Raw genomic sequence first — 18,538 nt, 5'->3', positions numbered from 1 at the left:
TTGGCAGCCAAAACTTCCTTGTTTGGCTCAAAAGAGTAAATAAAAAGGTGAAAAACAAGAAAAGGGGGCAGGGTACAGATACCCTGACCCTCTAGGCCTGCTCATGGTTTCCCACAAGGACCGCTAGGCCAAAAAAAGCATTTTTGAAAAAATTGGCCGAATTTGCGCTGGGGTCACAAATACGGCTGAGAAAAAAAAAGTGAAAAGTGGACTCCCTTGCTTTGTTTTTGAAAGCCCCGGGTGGGCCAGGTCCCAAGGGGCACTCACCAATTAATTTGCGGGGCCCGCGGGGGCCACCCCCCACAGCCCGGGGCTCAGTTTTTAAAATAAAATGATGTGTGGGGGGAAGAGCCCCCTCACATGCCCCGGGGACCACCACCTGATTAAAAATGGGGGTCTGTAGCGGGCGCCGGGGACCACCACCTCCCTGGGGCTTTAAAGACTTGGGAGGGGGGCTGCACGGCTCCCTCCAGGAGCCCCACCAGCAGTGTGCCACTGCTGGTGGGGCGATAAGGTCCTCTTGTGTCCTGAGGACCTCAAGACACAAGTGGACTTCATCACCTGAGCAGCAGTGCACTAAGAGGCAGAGTGGTGTAAAAAGGGGGCATGGCCTCAGGCCACCTGTCTGCAATCCAGCTGTGTGGCACTTACTGGAGGTACCTGGTGGGCTAGTTGGCCCCCAGGGACACTCAATAGTCGAGGGGACTTAATCCCGCAGCTTAGAACACACCAGGGGGAACGTTTGCACAGTGGTGGAGAAAGGGGGTGTGGCCTTTGTCCACCTGTCAGCAATCCCACTGTGTGGCGCTTACTGGAGGTAAAAGGTAGGCTAGTTGGCCCCTAAAGGACCCCCAGCAGCGAAGTGGACTTCCATCCCCATCCAAGAGCATGCCAGGGAGTGCATTTGTAGAGTGGTGGGCAAAGGGGGCGTGGCCTGCTGTGAGTACTTACCAATGCTGCTGTGTGGTACTTACTGGAGGTAATAGGAGGGGTAGTTGGCTCACAAGGATGTCCTTGGGGGCCAAGTACCCCTCTTGTTACCTCCAGTAAGTCCCACGCAGTACGATTGATAAGACGTCTTCGGAGGCCATGTCCCTCTTTCTCCACAACTCTGAAAACATGCCTCCTGACAGTCTACGGGATGGGGGATGAAGTCCAATTTACTCCTGAGGGACTTTGGGGGCCAAGAAGCCCTCCTGGTACCTCCTGTAAGTCCTATGCAGCGGAATTCCTGAGCGCTGGTCGGAGGTCCAGCACCCTTTATCTGCACTAATATATACTAGTGCCTCACAGAGGAGGTCATGCCAATCACAGGGGTACCCCAACCCATAGTGTACCCTAGTGTATGTAGGGGTTTTCACTGTATTCTAAGTGTATTTTAGCATAGCACTGGCTCCGGGCCTAGTTAGGCAGAGTCATTTAGCACCAGTACCAGTCAGTAAAAAGTTGGGGGCACAGGAGGACTTTGCAACAAGGCCTCTTTCTGCACCTCTGTTGGTTCTTTCTGCATAGCTCTTGCTTCTTTTCTGCATCTTTCCTCCTCTTTCTGCACATGTCCTACCGCTGTAGGCATAGTTCAATCAATCAATCAGAACATTTGTAAAGCGCACTACTTACCCATGAGGGTCTCAAGGCGCTGGGGGGGAATGCTTCCACTGCTCAAAAAGCCAGGTCTTGGAGTCTTTTGAAGGTCAGCAGGTCTTGGGTCTCCCATCGGGGGGATGGGGAGGGTGTTCCAGGTCTTGGCGGCGAGGTGGGAGAACGTTCTGCTCTCAGAGGTCGCTCTTCAGATGCGGGGGACTGTAGCGAGGGTAAGGTCGGCGGAGAGAAGCTGGCGGGTGGGGGTGTAGAAGCTGAGTCATCTGTTGAGGTACGCTGGTCTGGTGTTGTGGAGTACCTTGTGTGCATGGGTGAGGAGCTTGAAGGTTATCCCCTTGTTGACGGGGACCCAGTGCAGGTCTCTCAGGTGGGGTGCGGCAAGGGATGTCGAGGATCAGGCGTGCAGAGGTGTTCTGAATGCGTTTCAGTAGTTTTAGTAGTTTGGCCGAGGCTCCTGCATAGAGGGCGTTACCGTAGTCCAACCTGCTGCCTACGAGGGCCTGGGTGACGTTCTTCTCATTTCAGTCGGGATCCACTTGTTGATCTTGCGGAACATGCGGGGGTGTTGAAGCAGGAGGATGAGATGGTGTTGACCTGCTTTGTCATGGAGAGGGTTGAGTCGAGGATGAACCCTAGGTTGCGTGCGTGGTCGGTGGATATTGGAGCTGTTCCCAGTGTGGTCAGCCACCAGAAGTCATCCCAGGCAGAGGGGGTGGATCCAAGGATGAGGACTTCCATCTTGTCTGAGTTTAGCTTCAGTCTGCTGTTCTTCATCCACTCAGCGACGGCTTCATTCCTTTGTGGAGGTTGGTTTTGGTGGTGTGGGGGTCCTTGGTGAGGGAGAGGATCAGCTGGGTGTCGTCGGCGTAGGAGATGATGTTGAGGTCGTGCAGTCGGGCGACGTGGGCGAGCGGTGCCATGTAGATGTTAAACAGTGTTGGGCTGAGGGATGAGCCCTGGGGAACGCCGCAGATGATCTCGGTGGCTTTGGAGCAGAAAGGGGGAGGCGGATGTTCTGGGTTCTGCCAGAGAGGAAGGAGGTGGTCCAGTCCAGGGCCTTCTCTTGGATCCAAGCATCGTGGAGGTGTGTGCGTAGGGTGCGGTGGCAGACCATGTCAAAGGCGGCTGACAAGTCCAGGAGGATGAGGGCAGTGGTTTCTCCGTTGTCTAACAGAGCCCTGATGTAATCGGTGACGCTGATGAGGGCAGTTTCGGTGCTGTGGTTGCTGAGGAACTTGGACTGGGATGGGTCCAGGATGCTGTTCTCCTCAAGGTAGCGGGTCAGTTGTTTGTTGACGGTCTTCTCGATGACCTTCACCGGGAACGGGAGCAGGGAGATGGGCCGGAAGTTCTTGGGGTCCTTGGTTTCCGCCTTGGGTTTTTTCAGTAAGGCGTTGATCTCGGCGTGCTTCCAGCTCTCCGGGAAGGTTGCTGTCTCGAAGGAGATGTTGATGGATTTCCGGAGATGGGGTGTGATGGTGATGCTGGCTTTGTTGAAGATGTGGTGTGGGCATGGGTCTGATGGAGTTCCGGAGTGGATGGTGTTCATGATTTTGATGGTGTCGTCGTCGTTTATATTGGTCCAGGAGAGCAGGCCGTCGGTGCGGATGGTGGTCGTGGGGGCGGAGGTCTCAGTGGTTGTCGGGCGGTCATGGCGTTGAAGCTGTCGTGGATGTCTGCGATCTTGCGATGGATGAAGGTAGCAAGGGAGTCGCACAGGTCTTGCGAATGTGGGATTTCGTTGGTGTTGGAGCTGGGGTTGGCGAGTTCCTTCACAATGTTGAAGAGCTCTTTGCTGTTGTGTGCATTGTTGTCTAGGCGGTCTTTGAAGGAGGCCCTTTTGGCGGATCTGAAGAGGTGATGGTGTCTGCGGGTGGCGGTCTTGTGGGCTGCGTAGCTGTCCGGTATTCGTTCACGGTGTCATTTCTTCTCTAGCTTTCGGCAGGTTTGCTTGGAAGTTAGAAATTAGCCTTTAAAAAACCTTTGAAATTCACAGAAAAAAACATAGGTTTCCGGCACATTATAGTTAGAAATTAGCATTTAAAAAACCTTTGAAATTCACAGAAAAAAACATAGGTTTCAGGGACGTTATAGTTAGAAATTAGCATTTAAAAAACCTTAGAAATTCACTGAAAAACCCACAGGTTTCAGGGACGTTATAGTTAGTTGGGCATTTCACTGGTACAAAACCTGAGAAATTCGGCCATTATAGTTAGTTGAGCTAACTATAACTCGCACCCCCGCAATGCACTGCTGATGACGTCACATATTATATCATTGATGACATGGTCAGTGACATCATTGATGACATCTCACATGACATCACTGATGACATCATCCACGTGATAATCTGATGCACCTCCTCACACCCTAATATAACCTTTGATACACCCACTCTAAAATACAGACTACCATTTTCAAAACCATAGACACACCAATGCCAGTTACTACATACCCACTCACTGATTCCTAGGTCTACACACACGTCCACTCATTCACCCATACAGTCACTCAGACATGCAGTCACTTATCAATACAGCACTATCATAGGCACTCATACACCTATACAGACATTCACACATCGTCACTCATCCAGAGAGTTACTCACTCACCTAGTCAGTCTTGCAAAGAATCAATCACACTCCCATTTACTCACCTATACAGTTATACAGACACCACCTCACTTATTCATACAGATGATACTAACACATACTTACTCTATTATACAATCACTGATACAAACACACACTCATCCATACAGCCACTCTCACAATCACTCACTCTCACATATACTGATTTACATACCCCAACACTCACATACACTGCCTTTCACATATATAGTAACTCACACATGTACCACTGAGACAACCATTCACTCACCAACATATCCATATACACACTCACCCACTCCACAGCTCTTCACAGATGCACTCTTGAACCCATACACCCAGTGAATTACCCACTCACACATCTATGCACAGTCACACACCCCCACCCACCCACACAGAGACTCAGACACCCACACAGATACTCAGACAACCAATCAATAACCCATAGAGACACACATGTAGCTACTCACCAACCCATGCAGCCGCTTACACACCAACTAACAGACTGATACAGACATTCACACATTTTAGTAACTAACCCATACATTCATTAATACATGTTTAATCACTCACTTATACAGTCAGTCACACACCTAATAAATCATCCATTCAGACACCCACTCAGTCTTCAATACACCTTGGCATATATATATATAAAACATATTTAAACTTTACAGAAACACACAGTCACTGGATGATGTCATCAGTGATGTCATTTGAGATGTCATCAGTGATGTCACTGACCATGTCATGAATGATGTAATATGCGACGTCATCAGCAGTGCATTGCGGGGGCGCAAGTTATAGTTAGCTCAACTAACTATAACGGCCGAATTTCTCTGGTTTTGTATGAGTGAGATGTCCGGGGCTAAATAATGAATCTAATCAGCACGCTTGATCTATGAGACAGGATATTTATCTAAGCTTTATGCCTATTCAGGGCGTTAAGTTGAGCTTCATTACGCAATTGATAAACAATAAGGTATGAATTTAACATGTATTGCACGTTCGAAGATGGCCGACACCTGATACAATGATGACATTAGTCCTTTGTCAATTTTGATGTATTGTACTCACCAATAAATTTGAATTTAAGTAACTCTGTCTCGGCCGCCCGCTGATATTGAAAAAAGGCGGTTGCCGAAATGGGTCTTGTGTAGGCCTGGGCGGTAAATTCCGTTCCGCTCGCGGAATTTGCGGAATTTCGGTAATTTCGCATTCCGCGCAGAACGCAAAATTGCCAAAAATTCTGCTTTACGCGACTTCGCGAAATTTTTTCTTGTTCGCGTTCTCAATATGCGTGTTCGCGAGATATTTTTCCCCGAGCACGCAAACAGCAACTGTGAACAGGAAAAAAGCATCGCGAACAAGCAATTCCGCGTGTTCGCGGAATTTCTGCATGTTCGTGGAGATTTTTTACCGTTTCGCGCAGATTTGCGTAACGCGATTACGCAAATTCCGCCCACCCCTAGTCTTGTGTGCACTTAAACCCGATTAAATCTGGGTAATATGCTCCTGTGAGTGCTGGTATTTCTTTTACCTTGAAGCTGTGATATCCAGCACGCTTTTCCGCCAACGCGTAATACAGCACCTGTCCAAGAGTGGAGGACTCAAGGCAGAAGTCTTGGAGCAGTATGTATATATATATATATATATATATATATATTCAGCTCAAAGGGGATGGTCCATTGAATAAGCCGCACTCGAGCAACGAAGAGTTTTCCCCAAAGAAACTTTATTCAGGTACAAACAGCCATTCCTTCCGGTAAAATGAGGCATCGGTCCGCAGCCCTGACGCGTTTCGAGTCATACAGAGTTGTCCAATCATGGCGGGCGATATTGGCATATAAAGGTGATGCGATGAATTAAGCGCTTGTGGACTGCATTTCCCTTTGAAAAAGAGAAGACTCGAAACGCGTCAGGGCTGCGGACCGATGCCTCATTTTACCGGAAGGAATGGCTGTTTGTACCTGAATAAAGTTTCTTTGGGGAAAACTCTTCGTTGCTCGAGTGCGGCTTATTCAATGGACCATCCCCTTTGAGCTGAATATATATATATATATATATATATATATGTTTTTTGTTTTTTTTTTCATATTTAGATAACTAGATTTAGAAGTAAAAAAAACACAAGCCTGTATACCTACCTTTGCGATATTATGGTTGTCTTTATTCTGAATACAATATTTTGACCGGGCAATATTTAAAATGTAATACTGTAGTTGAACACCAGCCACCCTGATGGGGTTACTAACAGCAGTGTCAGTGAAATCTTTATCATAATAAAATGGCTCCACATGTTTACTTAAACGCATAACAGTCACAACCATAAGTTCCCACTCTCACAAATGAAATACGAAAAGCTATAAATCTCCAGAACTCAGAATGAGATGCAAATAGCACTTTAAATGTTTTGGATTTTTATTAATTTTGTTTACAAACATCAATGTATCAGTTTCTCAAACTGCATGGTTTTCTATCAAATATGCACATCCCATTTTGGTTAACACAGTCTAAGAAAAAAGTGTATTTTTCCTTCCAAGGTACTTTCTTCAATATGGCTAGAGCAGACCCTCTGAATGAAATACTGGGCTGCATTTCAGGGAGCTACTTCCAGAGCACTGGCGAGCTACGATTTGACCCCAAGCTACCTGTTGGAAACCCCTAGTACAGCATGTGGCCTGAGTAGCAGTTGTTGAAATTAATTCAAGTATTTCTGCCATCATGTTTGTGATAACAGTTAAGTGCAGCAGATAACAAAATGTGAGAATGTTGAAACAAATGTCTATATTTTTTTCCAGGTGTTTAAAGCAATGAACATTCCTCAGATAAGAAATCCTTCATTACCTCCCCCAGAGGAAATGCCAAGGAGCTACCACAGTAAAATAGCTCTCATCGGAGCTGGGCCTGCAAGCATCAGCTGTGCCTCCTTCTTGGCGCGCTTGGGCTACCTCAATATAACAATATTTGAAAAAGAACAATTCTTTGGGGGTTTAAGGTAAGTCTAAAAAATCACCTTAAAAAACAGAAAGAGAACATTTGAGGCCACATTCAAAACCGAACACAGATTTCTGTTGTATTTTTAAAGATTACTTTCACCTATGTTAATATCTTTCGATCATGTATACATGAATAACCGTCGTCATTATGTTGCATGAGGCAAATTTAGTAGCAGCAACAATGTCCTGTGACTACCGAAGAAAATATAACCTCAGCAAATGTGTGTATGGATAGAAGAAATACAGTTTATGATAATGACAGTTCAATTGCAAATAGAGATTGAAGCAATATCTGCCTATATATTTAACTTGTGTCCAACTGCATCGAATTGTAAGGTACAATTTGAAAATGTCAAAGTGTGATGTGTTAGTAGTTCAGTCTATTATTGCATGTGAATTTTCAAGTACATCTCCTTTGCCAGGTCATCCTGAGCCATGCAGTCTCACATGCTTTGTATTTGCTTATAAAGACACACAATGTTATGTTGAATGTCTTTTTATCAACAGCACAAGCAACCAGTACCATTGTTCTGGGCAAATAATGTATTAATTTTGGGAGTGAGTGTCCTCACACATGTTATACTTTTGTTATACTTTTGAGTTATTTCTCAAGATGGAAACTTGTTTCCCATGAATTATCTGATTTCTGGCATCACATTCTGAACGTTAATAAAAACATATGTGGATCAGAAATGAGTAACATGTTTAACATGATATAATTTGCTTCGAAGGACTATAATTTTAAAACCCTGGCACAAAATATGCGCCCAGCAGAGAAGATGGGAAGGAGTAATATATAAACAGTTAATTCTCTGGAATCCCAGTCTTCTCAAACCCTTAAAATATTCTGTATTTAGTGTTCTTGCAAATGAGTTTAAATAGTATGAAATTAAGAGTGAGGAGACTTTGTACTTATCGTAATATACTAGGTAGCTACTAAAACCATTGTCTAACTAGTGGGAAGGAACAACTTGCTATATTATTAATGCTATGAAAGGGGTGACTATTATGTACCTGGTATATCTCACTGTTTAGTATTCCCTAGTCAATAAGAACCTTTACCCTCTAATATATTAATCAATGTAGCAGATCTGCTTGGTCAACCTAGATTTTTCACCTTTCTCTAGAGCCTACTTTTGCTGGCATTAGAACCCTCTGCACTTTAGCCCTGCTAAACAGGAGTAAAGTGCATGTGCTCCCCCTTTTAAACGTGATTAAATAGGTTATTCCTGATTGACATATGTAACGTGCCTATATGTACCTAGTATATGGTATAGAAAATGCAGCTGGGGCCCTAGATGTTAATTGCCAACTGTGGCACTTTTTATGCCATCTACAGGGTTGGCCTGTAAAACATGCCTTCAGGACTATCATGTATATTCTGAGTGCAGTAGCCTCTCTAGTCACCGAGGAATATAACTTTAACTTTGCACACGTTCCACCTTTAAATATTACGAATACTAAACTTGTGAGCGACAATCTGTATTTAGAGGTAACTTATTAAAATATAAATCAAGGTTTCCTGCCTGTCAAAAAGGTATTCTGACAGCAGGTCCTTGGCTGCTGTGAAAATAACTCTATGGTTTGTTGGAATTTTGCCCATAATTGAATGAACAATTACAGGACTTATGGTTGGCACTGCTGGCAACATGGCTTGCCCTGCCAGGCCAGCTTTTGCTGGGACCCCCAGCAAGGTGTGTGAAACATATTGAGTTAAGTATCTGTATAGTCTAACTATATGAATGTGCAAAGCTTGTAGCTCATTAGCATTGAGACTTTGTAGGCTAGAGTATGGTGTACAACCAGCTAATGCTGGTCAAGTGGCCCCCTCATTACTAAGGGGTCCCATGCGCACTGGTGCAAGTGCATGTATAAGGGTGCCTCAAAACCAATTTTGAAGTCTCCAATGTGCAAATGGGATTTCTAAGAGCACATACGCTCTGCATGGTTGTTGTGGGGATGTATTAGTGTATTCATGAAATGTTTTAGTATTAGCATTCACATCCGTAATTTTACCTCAAGAGTAAACAACCTCTAAGCAGTAGCCATTGTGGGCTACAAACTACGAAGATAAAGTAAGGCCATGTAAAGTGATCTATGCATGGATTGCAGGTCTGGTATATATTGGTGCTGCAACATTATTAAAACAGTAATGGAAACAAAGTGCAAACACAAATATTGGTAATCCTTTTAAAGGTTAATCTTGAACAACCAACAGAAAAATTAGGTGCTTCCTAAAAATACTGTGCAGGATATATCCCCAACATCATAGACGTCTCCGGTGGTAGGTGTGAGGGTACTATGTAGATTCACAAGCAATACTCAGAAAAAAAACAAAATTAGTACCAGACTATTTTTGTTGGTGCCATGTTGCAGGGATTGGAAACAGAACTATGCCTTGGGAGAACAGGATGTCAGAAAGTTGGGACTGAGTCTCTCTACTGCATCAGTATCTGTAGGCACAAATCTGACTAGCTCACAATGCCTCACCTGTACTCCTGACCTCTCCATAGTAGAAGGTGATTTAGGCAAACCTAGAACATGAACCTCTAGTCCCCAAGGGAACCGTGGAAACAGATCATCGCCATTCGTTCTCACTCATCCATGCGAAAGTAAACAGAAGAAAGACACAAGGGAAGTTTACAGTTTATTTATTGAAACTATTATAGTCTATTTTGAAGCAGGATTGTTGTGATCAGTAAACAGATAGACCTGAGAAAAGTAATCAACATTAATAACAATCTGTAAACGATGATCAAGCTGACCATGCAACTAACATATCTATCTGGACCTACCCTCACTATGTGAGCACAGGGATATATTATTTACCTTTTGGATTTGAGCCAAACCCCATACCTGGTATGTTTGTTTAGGTGGTCCGCATCATAGGTGTAAATTCAGTATACGCAAAGGCTGCTGCCTCCGTTCCAAGACTAGTCTCTCTGCTGGAATTCTCCTCTCGGACCTCCAAGGGGCCAAGACACAGTTTATATTAGAAGAACGGTTGTGTTAGAAAAACTGCAGCTGTGCTGCTGTATTGTGTCTAAAAAATGTTAGGAGATGTTGCTGATGGGGCACAGGAAAACAATACACCATGTAGTCCGATCTTGTGCAAAAATGTTCAGACTGAATCCCAAAAAGAGTCACTGAATAACAAATAATATGCACAGTGTATTTAAAAATTAATATCACTTCACAAAAACAAATGTAATTATGTGTGACTGTGTGAAGCAAAGACAGCCTAAAGCTGCTAATACAAGCAACCTAGGGAGAAAAAAAGTGGGCCCATGAGGGGAAATACTAAAGTAGTTGCTACTGACATGCATGCCACAATATTAAGTGATACCAAAATATACCCAGAATATTGACTAATTCAATAACACAAAAGTATGTGTATAGTTAAGTAAAGATTTAGTATTCTAAACTCCACATCTATGTACCTTGAAGATATAAATATTTTCAAGGTACATAGGGGTGGAGGTAAGAACGCAAATAAAACTATGCTTTACTTTATGTACTTATCTTCATGATATTGTTGTAATCTATATCCTGGATGCAATATCTTAGCTGGGCGATATTTGACATTCAATGCTACAGTTGAACACCAACCACTCTGATGCACAAGATGAGGTGATAACAGCACTGTCAGAAAAAGGTTTTTATAATAAGTTGTCTCTATGTGACTGATAACATAAGTCACATAGACACTTCTTGCTTGAACACTTGAAAGCGGGCAATATCCCTTGGGGTCTTCAGATTAAAAATGTGCCAGTCATTTTTACTGAAGATCCCGAATACAAGAAAGGATTTAGCTGCATAAGCACCAAATGTAGCCGCGACCTTATGGTCCACACCATTGAACAGCTGCACGAATCTGCCAAATAGAAATCAAAGAACTCGACATTTTGACCCAAGCAATCAAAAATAATCATATGACGTCTGAAGCAAAAGCTTTGCTTGAGAAAATTTACAAAGAAATCCAAACGTTTAAGAACAACACCATAAACTTTAAAACCACTAAGTTTGAAAAAGACACTAAATCTTTCAGTATCGAAACGGTGTATCCCTACCTCAAGGATGATTATTACACACAAGCGGAATCACGTAGGGCCTAACCCAGTACCAAGGGAGATCAAAGAACCGATTCACTACATTTTCTGAATCCTCTTCTTCAGATTCATCAGGAGACATTAATCCCAGAGAAGGCCCATCCAAAGACAAAATACTTTTTAAGAACAAGGCTATCCAAGAAACCGAGTAAGGTGCAAGCAACCACATCCACAATGGGAAATGAGGACCTGCAGAAACTTCTACAAGAGCTGAGAACAACAACAATAGTGGACTTATCATCGAAAAAACTGTTCAAAGTAGAAGAGTCAGTTTTGGAATTAGGCGTCTAATTTGTCCCTACCACAAGCACAGACTACGCAATCTTAAAGATAGAGGCTTTAGAATTTTTCCGGAAAATCCGCATCAAAGCATTTTTTCATGGGAAAGAAAATCGTGGTAACACGGAACCCTCTGGATTATCTAGGAAATCAAATTATAATCCACCAATACACACCATTCCAAAATAAATTTTAGCCTTCGAACAGGCAGTTTTGTCTTCCATTTCACATTTGGAAAAGAATAAACCATTCACAAAAATGAACATCACTAAGCAACAACATGAAGCCATCAGGGACCTCCAAAGGGATGACACCGTAATTATAAAGCCTGCGGATAAGGGCGGTGCCCTAGTTCTATGGTCCAAAGAGATGTATGTCGCCGAGGCAAAAAGCCAAGTACAAAACACAGAATGGTATTGTCAACTAAAGGAAGACCCCACACGACAAATAGAAGGAGAGATCACCAACAAACTCAAATGGGGACTGGAGCAAGAGATTTTAGGACCAAAGGAATTTGAGTTCTTAAATAAATCCCATCCTAGGTTTCCTGTAATTTATTTTCTCCCCACAATTCATAAAAATTTGAGACAGCCCCCCGGAAGACCAATTGTTTTTGGCTGTGAATCTGTGCTGGAGCCAATAGCAAAGTACGTGGACCTCTTCTTGAAACCATTCATGGACCAGGTGCCATCTTATCTAAGGGACACCACTGATTTCATCAAGAAGATCAAAGGACAACTATTCGACCCCCTGAACCAATGGCTAGTCTCGTTTGATATACCTTCACTATACACTCAAATACCACAGGAGGAAGCACTAGAAACCATGAATACTTCTTGGAGACTCATGCAAAACCCCACCGAGTCCCTACTGATTTCATATTGGATCTAGTTAGAACTGTCCTCAAGAAGAATTATTTTAAATTTGAGTATACATTCTTCATGCAAGTCTAGGGGGACCGCGATGGGATGCCCCTTAGCCCCAGAAATGGCTGTATTGTTTATTGCGCTGTTCGAAGACAAGTTAATCACCAACAATAATCCATTCAGTGAATTTATTTCGCAATGGTACAGGTACATCGATGATGTCTGGTGCCTGTGGAGTGGCACAGAAGAACATCTGGAACAATTTCATGAATGGTTGAACATGAGACATCAAGACATCAAATTTACCATTATGAAGAGCAGGACCCTCCTCACGTTTCTTGATGTAGAAGTATTTGTGCATGATCATAAGTTGACAACAACTCTACACCGTAAACCTACGGACAAAACCACAATACTCTTCTAGCAAAGTTTTCACCCGCGGAGTTTAAAGGATAACTTCCCATATGGGCAACCATTAAGGATTCGAAGGAATTGCGCACGAAAGGAAGATTTCATGATAAACACCAAAATGTTTTGTGATCAACTCAAAGAAAGGGGTTACCCAAGAAAGATGCTCAAACATGCCATTAAGAGAGCATGGTGTACAATGCATGAGGTATTGCTTTCCAAGAAAAAAAAAGACCTATATTGAGATTAGTGTGTATTCCACGTTTGGCCCACACACTAATAAACTCTGTGAGATGCTTCTAAAGAATTGGCATCTTTTAACACAATTTGATTGCCCTATGAAGAAGCCCTTGTTTGCAATGAAAAAGAACAAAAGCATTGGCCAAAGAATCATTAGAACAGATCTCGCTTAAACCCCCAAGAAGACAGACCTAAGGGCGCAATGGAACATGCAAACCATTGAAGGACACCACAAATGTGGCAATTGTTCCACATGAAGCACGACCATTGAAGGTCACGAGTTCATATATGACTCCATTAAATGGACACATAAAGAATTCACCAATTGTAAAACCAAAAACACTGTTTACGCCATCCAGTGCCTGTGTCCAAAACTGTACATTGGAAAGACAAATCAGCAAATCAATCAAAGAATAGTACAACATCGCTCCGGAATTAAAAAGCAGGTGCTAACTGTACCGATGGTGTCACACTTCGTTGAAAAGAACCATTCTGAGAAAGATTTTATATGGACAGTGCTATCAGGAATGAAGCAACCCCCACGTGGAGGCAGCGTTGAAAATCTTCTATTGAAAAGGGAAGCTTATTTAATCCTGAAATTTAACTGCACTCAAAAAGGCCACAATGAAATGTCCGAACTAAATCAAGCAATGAATTAACATCTGATAGTGAAACATTTACAGAGTGTGCGCCAATTCTCCAAATTTTTAATATACCTCCAGACACAAATGAAAATCCTTCATTACTCAGGCGATTCCATAAATGAACCTAAGACTACAATTCCCAGAAGCTCACAAAAACCATAAACATGCAAATCACAAACATGCCAAGAGAAACCTCAAAAACTACAATTCCCACAAATCCGACCGAGACACTTCCTGGTTCCAGAAATTCAAAAGGTGGAAGCGTCAGCACAAACGCAACCGATGGAAGAGTCACCCGACTGAGCCAGTAGTGGAAGAAGGATAAAGTGAGTGGCTCAGAATTCAATTTTTAGCTTTTGTTTGGTCAACTAGAAATAGTTGAAAATATGTTGGATTCTGCTTCAGTGCAAGTCTAGAATTAGCTAACAAAATATGCGCGCACTCGGCACTTTGAAAGAACACGGACAACAATGTTGCACTATTTCTGCTTGGATAAAAGATTTGGAACTCTCATAAACTAAAAAAAGCCTGTAAGAATGTCACGTCTGCCACACAGGAAGCCACGATCATTACATGTGCGTGACATATCTTTCAAAAGAAGCACAGTAAAACAATGTTACTCCTTTGCTTTTTTTTAGAAATGGAATAAATAAATTCAACGCGTGAACTCGAGTGACTTGTGCCCCACATGTTCCTACAAAAAGACACGCTGACCCGATAAAGATAACTGCGGGCGAGAATAACAACTGATCAAGTAAGCAAATTTATTATGCACCACGAGGCTTTAATAATTACACAAGCACTGGGATTTAATACAAACAACTATATCCTAAAACGTGCTCATTATTTAAGGCTAAAAGAAACCACTCCACGACGCTGTTGTTGAAGGAACTCATGCACAGGTAGTTACATTTTTACCCAGACAGCGCTTCACGACCTGTCTAGATTTATACTGGGAACGGTCTTGTTCACAAGTAAGTTACTTTAGTTCTCAAGTAACTTAATCAATACACATGAAAGTGGAACATTTAAAATCAGATAACTTTTACTAATAAATGTCATTATTTAGGTTACAAAGTCTGAAATAGGAAGGCTGCGCCGAAGAAACGTGCAGATAAACAGACTTAACGCACTCATCTGAAAGAACAGGTATTCCATAAAACCCCTCATGAGGCTATAATTTTCACACATTACACCGTGGTTCAGCCCTGACGATAATCCCTAAAGTCACATGGGGATTGGAAACGCGTCGGCATTTTTCTTTTTTCATATGAGGGATAGCTATTAGAAAAGACTCTGGAGAGGGTTGTCAGTACAAATATATTCCTGATAGACTCCAAATTCCCTTTATTCCCCATAGGCAGCGTGTCTATAAATAGAAGCCCAGTTCCAGGCACTTTGAGAGAGTTTATGTTCAACCAATATAGACTGGTGTAATTGTTTATAAGGTTATGAATGTAATTTTCACATTTCTGTTCGATTTTCACATTGATGTTCACTTGTATCTCTCAAATTTTGTCTGTAAAATGAAGAGTGTATCTTTTGAATGCCCCGTTGAATGTTGAAATGGTTGTATTACATGTCTTGAATAATACAAAGTAGTGAAGTAGGGTTCAGTGACTAGATGCCCTGTTCCTCCGTCTGTTGAAATAAACAGCAGCCTCTAAAACTGGTGGCCAGGTATCTTCTTATTTCATAAACATAACAGTCACAGCAGTAAGCGCCCACTGGAAAAAATGAAATACTAAAAGTTATATGTTAGACTTGACAGCCTAGGGACAGTCTTTCCCCAACCTTTTGCCAACTATCTCCACTTTTCCGATCTTGGTTTTGCAGGTGTTAAACCCCATCCAGGCGGCGGACCTCCCCTCCCTGCTTCCCCCCGTCGTACCATCCCGCTATGCTCTGCTACCTTAAATCACCACTGACAACTTTTGTTGGGTGCCTGAAAAGGTCGCAGTTTATTCGCATCATACAACTTTATACATTTGTCACACATTGCTCATGGTTATGTACACGTTGCATTGTTATTCTTGCCCCAGCTTTATCAATCACCTGGGAGAGGAGGGAACCCTTTCTGTGTTTCCTGCTACCGGGTTTAGGCTTCAGCTTGCTACCGATTAGGCGGGTCTCCGTTTGGACCTGTCTGGGCCGCAAGTGCCGTCCCGCTCGCCCTGCGTGGGCCCTTCCTTCTCCCAGAGGCCCCTGCCGGCTGGCATCCCAAGGGCCTTTCTTGCGTATCTACTTAATGTCTTGTGACTGGGTCCTTTGCCTTTTTTCTCCTTCTGAGCCCCTGCCGTGAGGCATCCCAAGGGTCATGGGGAGAGTATTGTCTCTAGTCTTTGCTGGCGGCGTGCCGCCCTTTTGGCTCCCTCAGCGCCCCTGCCGTGCGGCATCCCCAAGGCACTGCGAGAGCCTCTCATCTATCTTCTAATGGGTTCTCCCCTTTAGTTTGTTATTTTAGTCTGTCTAGCTCCGCTACCCTCCACCTTGCAGCTGCGACGCCTGACTCTTAGGTGTGGGTGGGTGGGATTCTTCTTCTTTCTCCCTTGGCCCGGGGAGGGGATTTGTGGTTACTGGCCCGGGTGTCCCCCCTTTTATTCCCCCCCTTGGCCCCTGAGCTCGCTCCCTGATTGGGGGGGGGGTTGCTTGGGCCATCGGGGGCCAATCCCGGCCCCCATCGGCCTAGCCCTTATGTAAATGCCTGAGAGGGGGTGGCCGGGGGAGGGGCGCCGCCCCCGGATGGCGTTTTGCCCAGGCCTCTACTTGGTCCGGCTTCGCCTCCCCGGCCCGGGTTCTAACCCCATCCAGGCGGCGGACCTCCCCTCCCTGCTTCCCCCCGTCGTACCATCCCGCTATGCTCTGCTACCTTAAATCACCACTGACAACTTTTGTTGGGTGCCTGAAAAGGTCGCAGTTTATTCGCATCATACAACTTTATACATTTGTCACACATTGCTCATGGTTATGTACACGTTGCATTGTTATTCTTGCCCCAGCTTTATCAATCACCTGGGAGAGGAGGGAACCCTTTCTGTGTTTCCTGCTACCGGGTTTAGGCTTCAGCTTGCTACCGATTAGGCGGGTCTCCGTTTGGACCTGTCTGGGCCGCAAGTGCCGTCCCGCTCGCCCTGCGTGGGCCTTTCCTTCTCCCAGAGGCCCCTGCCGGCTGGCATCCCAAGGGCCTTTCTTGTGTATCTACTTAATTTCTTGTGACTGGGTCCTTTGCCTTTTTTCTCCTTCTGAGCCCCTGCCCTGAGGCATCCCAAGGGTCATGGGGAGAGTATTGTCTCTAGTCTTTGCTGGCGGCGTGCCGCCCTTTTGGCTCCCTCAGCGCCCCTGCCGTGCGGCATCCCCAAGGCACTGCGAGAGCCTCTCACCTATCTTCTAATGGGTTCTCCCCTTTAGTTTGTTAATTTAGTCTGTCTAGCTCCGCCACGCTCCCTATGGTTTCTCGATCAGAGGGAGCTCCCCCCCTGCCGACTCCTACTCTGCCTGACTGTCATAGGAAACCCCTCTGTTCCAGAACCCTTACAATATTCAGCAGGAACATATCCATCCCCACCCCTGTGAGGTGAACTCCGTCCTCCCTGTGATACCCCGGGGATCTTAAGTTTATGAACCCATGACGTACGAAACCCCAGCCATTCTCCTTGCATACTTTTGCCATAGTAATGTTGAGTTTCCTCCTAGACTTTTCTACAGCCCCCAGGTCGATTGCCCCCCGCCAGGCGTTCCGCACTATGATTTCGGAAAAGATTATGTCTGCGGGGCGTACCATGCGTGCTACTGCCGTGAGGCCCTTCTGCATGTCTTCCAGGAGTGCCTTCCGCCCCATTGCTGCCAAGTCATTCCCGCCCAAGTGTACCACCACTGCGTCTGGCCTGCTGCCCCGCTGTAGTGCATCCCGCACCATGGACAGCAGCTCTCCCCATCTCATCCCGGGGCGCCCCCACCATTCTATGTCGGTGTTCCGTAGCCAGATCCCGCCAAAGTCCCGTCTGGCCGCTGCCCACCGTTGTGCCCGCGTAACGTACGAGTGCCCCACGATCCACACCTTCCTGTGTGCAGCGTCCGGATCTAGAAGAGAGGGGTGGTGGGGGGCGGAGGGGTCTTAGCATATTGATGGGCGTATGTAACGCTTGTAAGCGCCGGATGCCCACCGCCCTATCCCCTTAATTGTGCCCCCACCCATGCCCAGCCCAGCCGCCGTGGTGGCCGCCCCAATCCGAAATGAGTGCGACCCATATTCCCGTGCGGGGAGACCCAGGGCTTCTAACGCCTTCCTCATTACCGCTATAAACTGAAAACGGCTGAGGAAAGACCCATCTCTGTGCTGAAATAGCGGCCCCTTCTTCCCCTGCTTGCTCTCTAGATGCAATCTTAGTAGACATACTGGGCAATGATCTGCATTGTTCGTGCAGTGCAGTCTGGTCCATACACCCTTGCCCGTCTGGCCCGTCTTGGACCTTCTTAGCAGTATGTCCATGTGGCTGTCCTGCATGACCACCCCTTCTCTCTGTATGCATGCTGCTCCCGCGTCCACCACTGAGGGGGCTACCAACTCGCTGACCCTGTATGCCCCGAAGAATGCTACTGCAAACGCTGCCCGGAACAATGAGATTTCATGCCTCGAGGAGCATATCCCGGCCAGGGCCCCCAGCATCGCCTGAAGTAATCTGAAGTGGATGGGGCGCCTCACGTCATCTGGTGCCCGCTGTAACCTACCCCACCCTTTCATGGCCATCCGACATTCAAACGCCCTTGTTTGGTCGTCGCGCCCTG

General features: G+C 45.1%; 1 protein-coding gene across 2 annotated transcripts in view; it reads left to right on the top strand.

The window, feature by feature from the left end:
- Positions 1 to 18,538, top strand: part of DPYD (dihydropyrimidine dehydrogenase) — a 3,539,101-nt gene that overhangs the window by 1,201,671 nt on the left and 2,318,892 nt on the right. For both annotated transcript variants that reach the window (XM_085601856.1, XM_085601855.1), the window contains exon 6: positions 7,010 to 7,206. In XM_085601856.1, coding sequence (XP_085457982.1) covers positions 7,010 to 7,206 — 197 coding nt within the window. The remainder of the gene's footprint in view (positions 1 to 7,009; positions 7,207 to 18,538) is intronic.

The sequence above is a fragment of the Triturus cristatus genome, chromosome 4_2 (genome assembly GCF_964204655.1).
Source record: "Triturus cristatus chromosome 4_2, aTriCri1.1, whole genome shotgun sequence".
NCBI lineage: Eukaryota > Metazoa > Chordata > Amphibia > Caudata > Salamandridae > Triturus > Triturus cristatus.
Note: the sequence above shows the minus strand (reverse complement) of the source record. Positions and strands in the feature narration are given on the sequence as shown.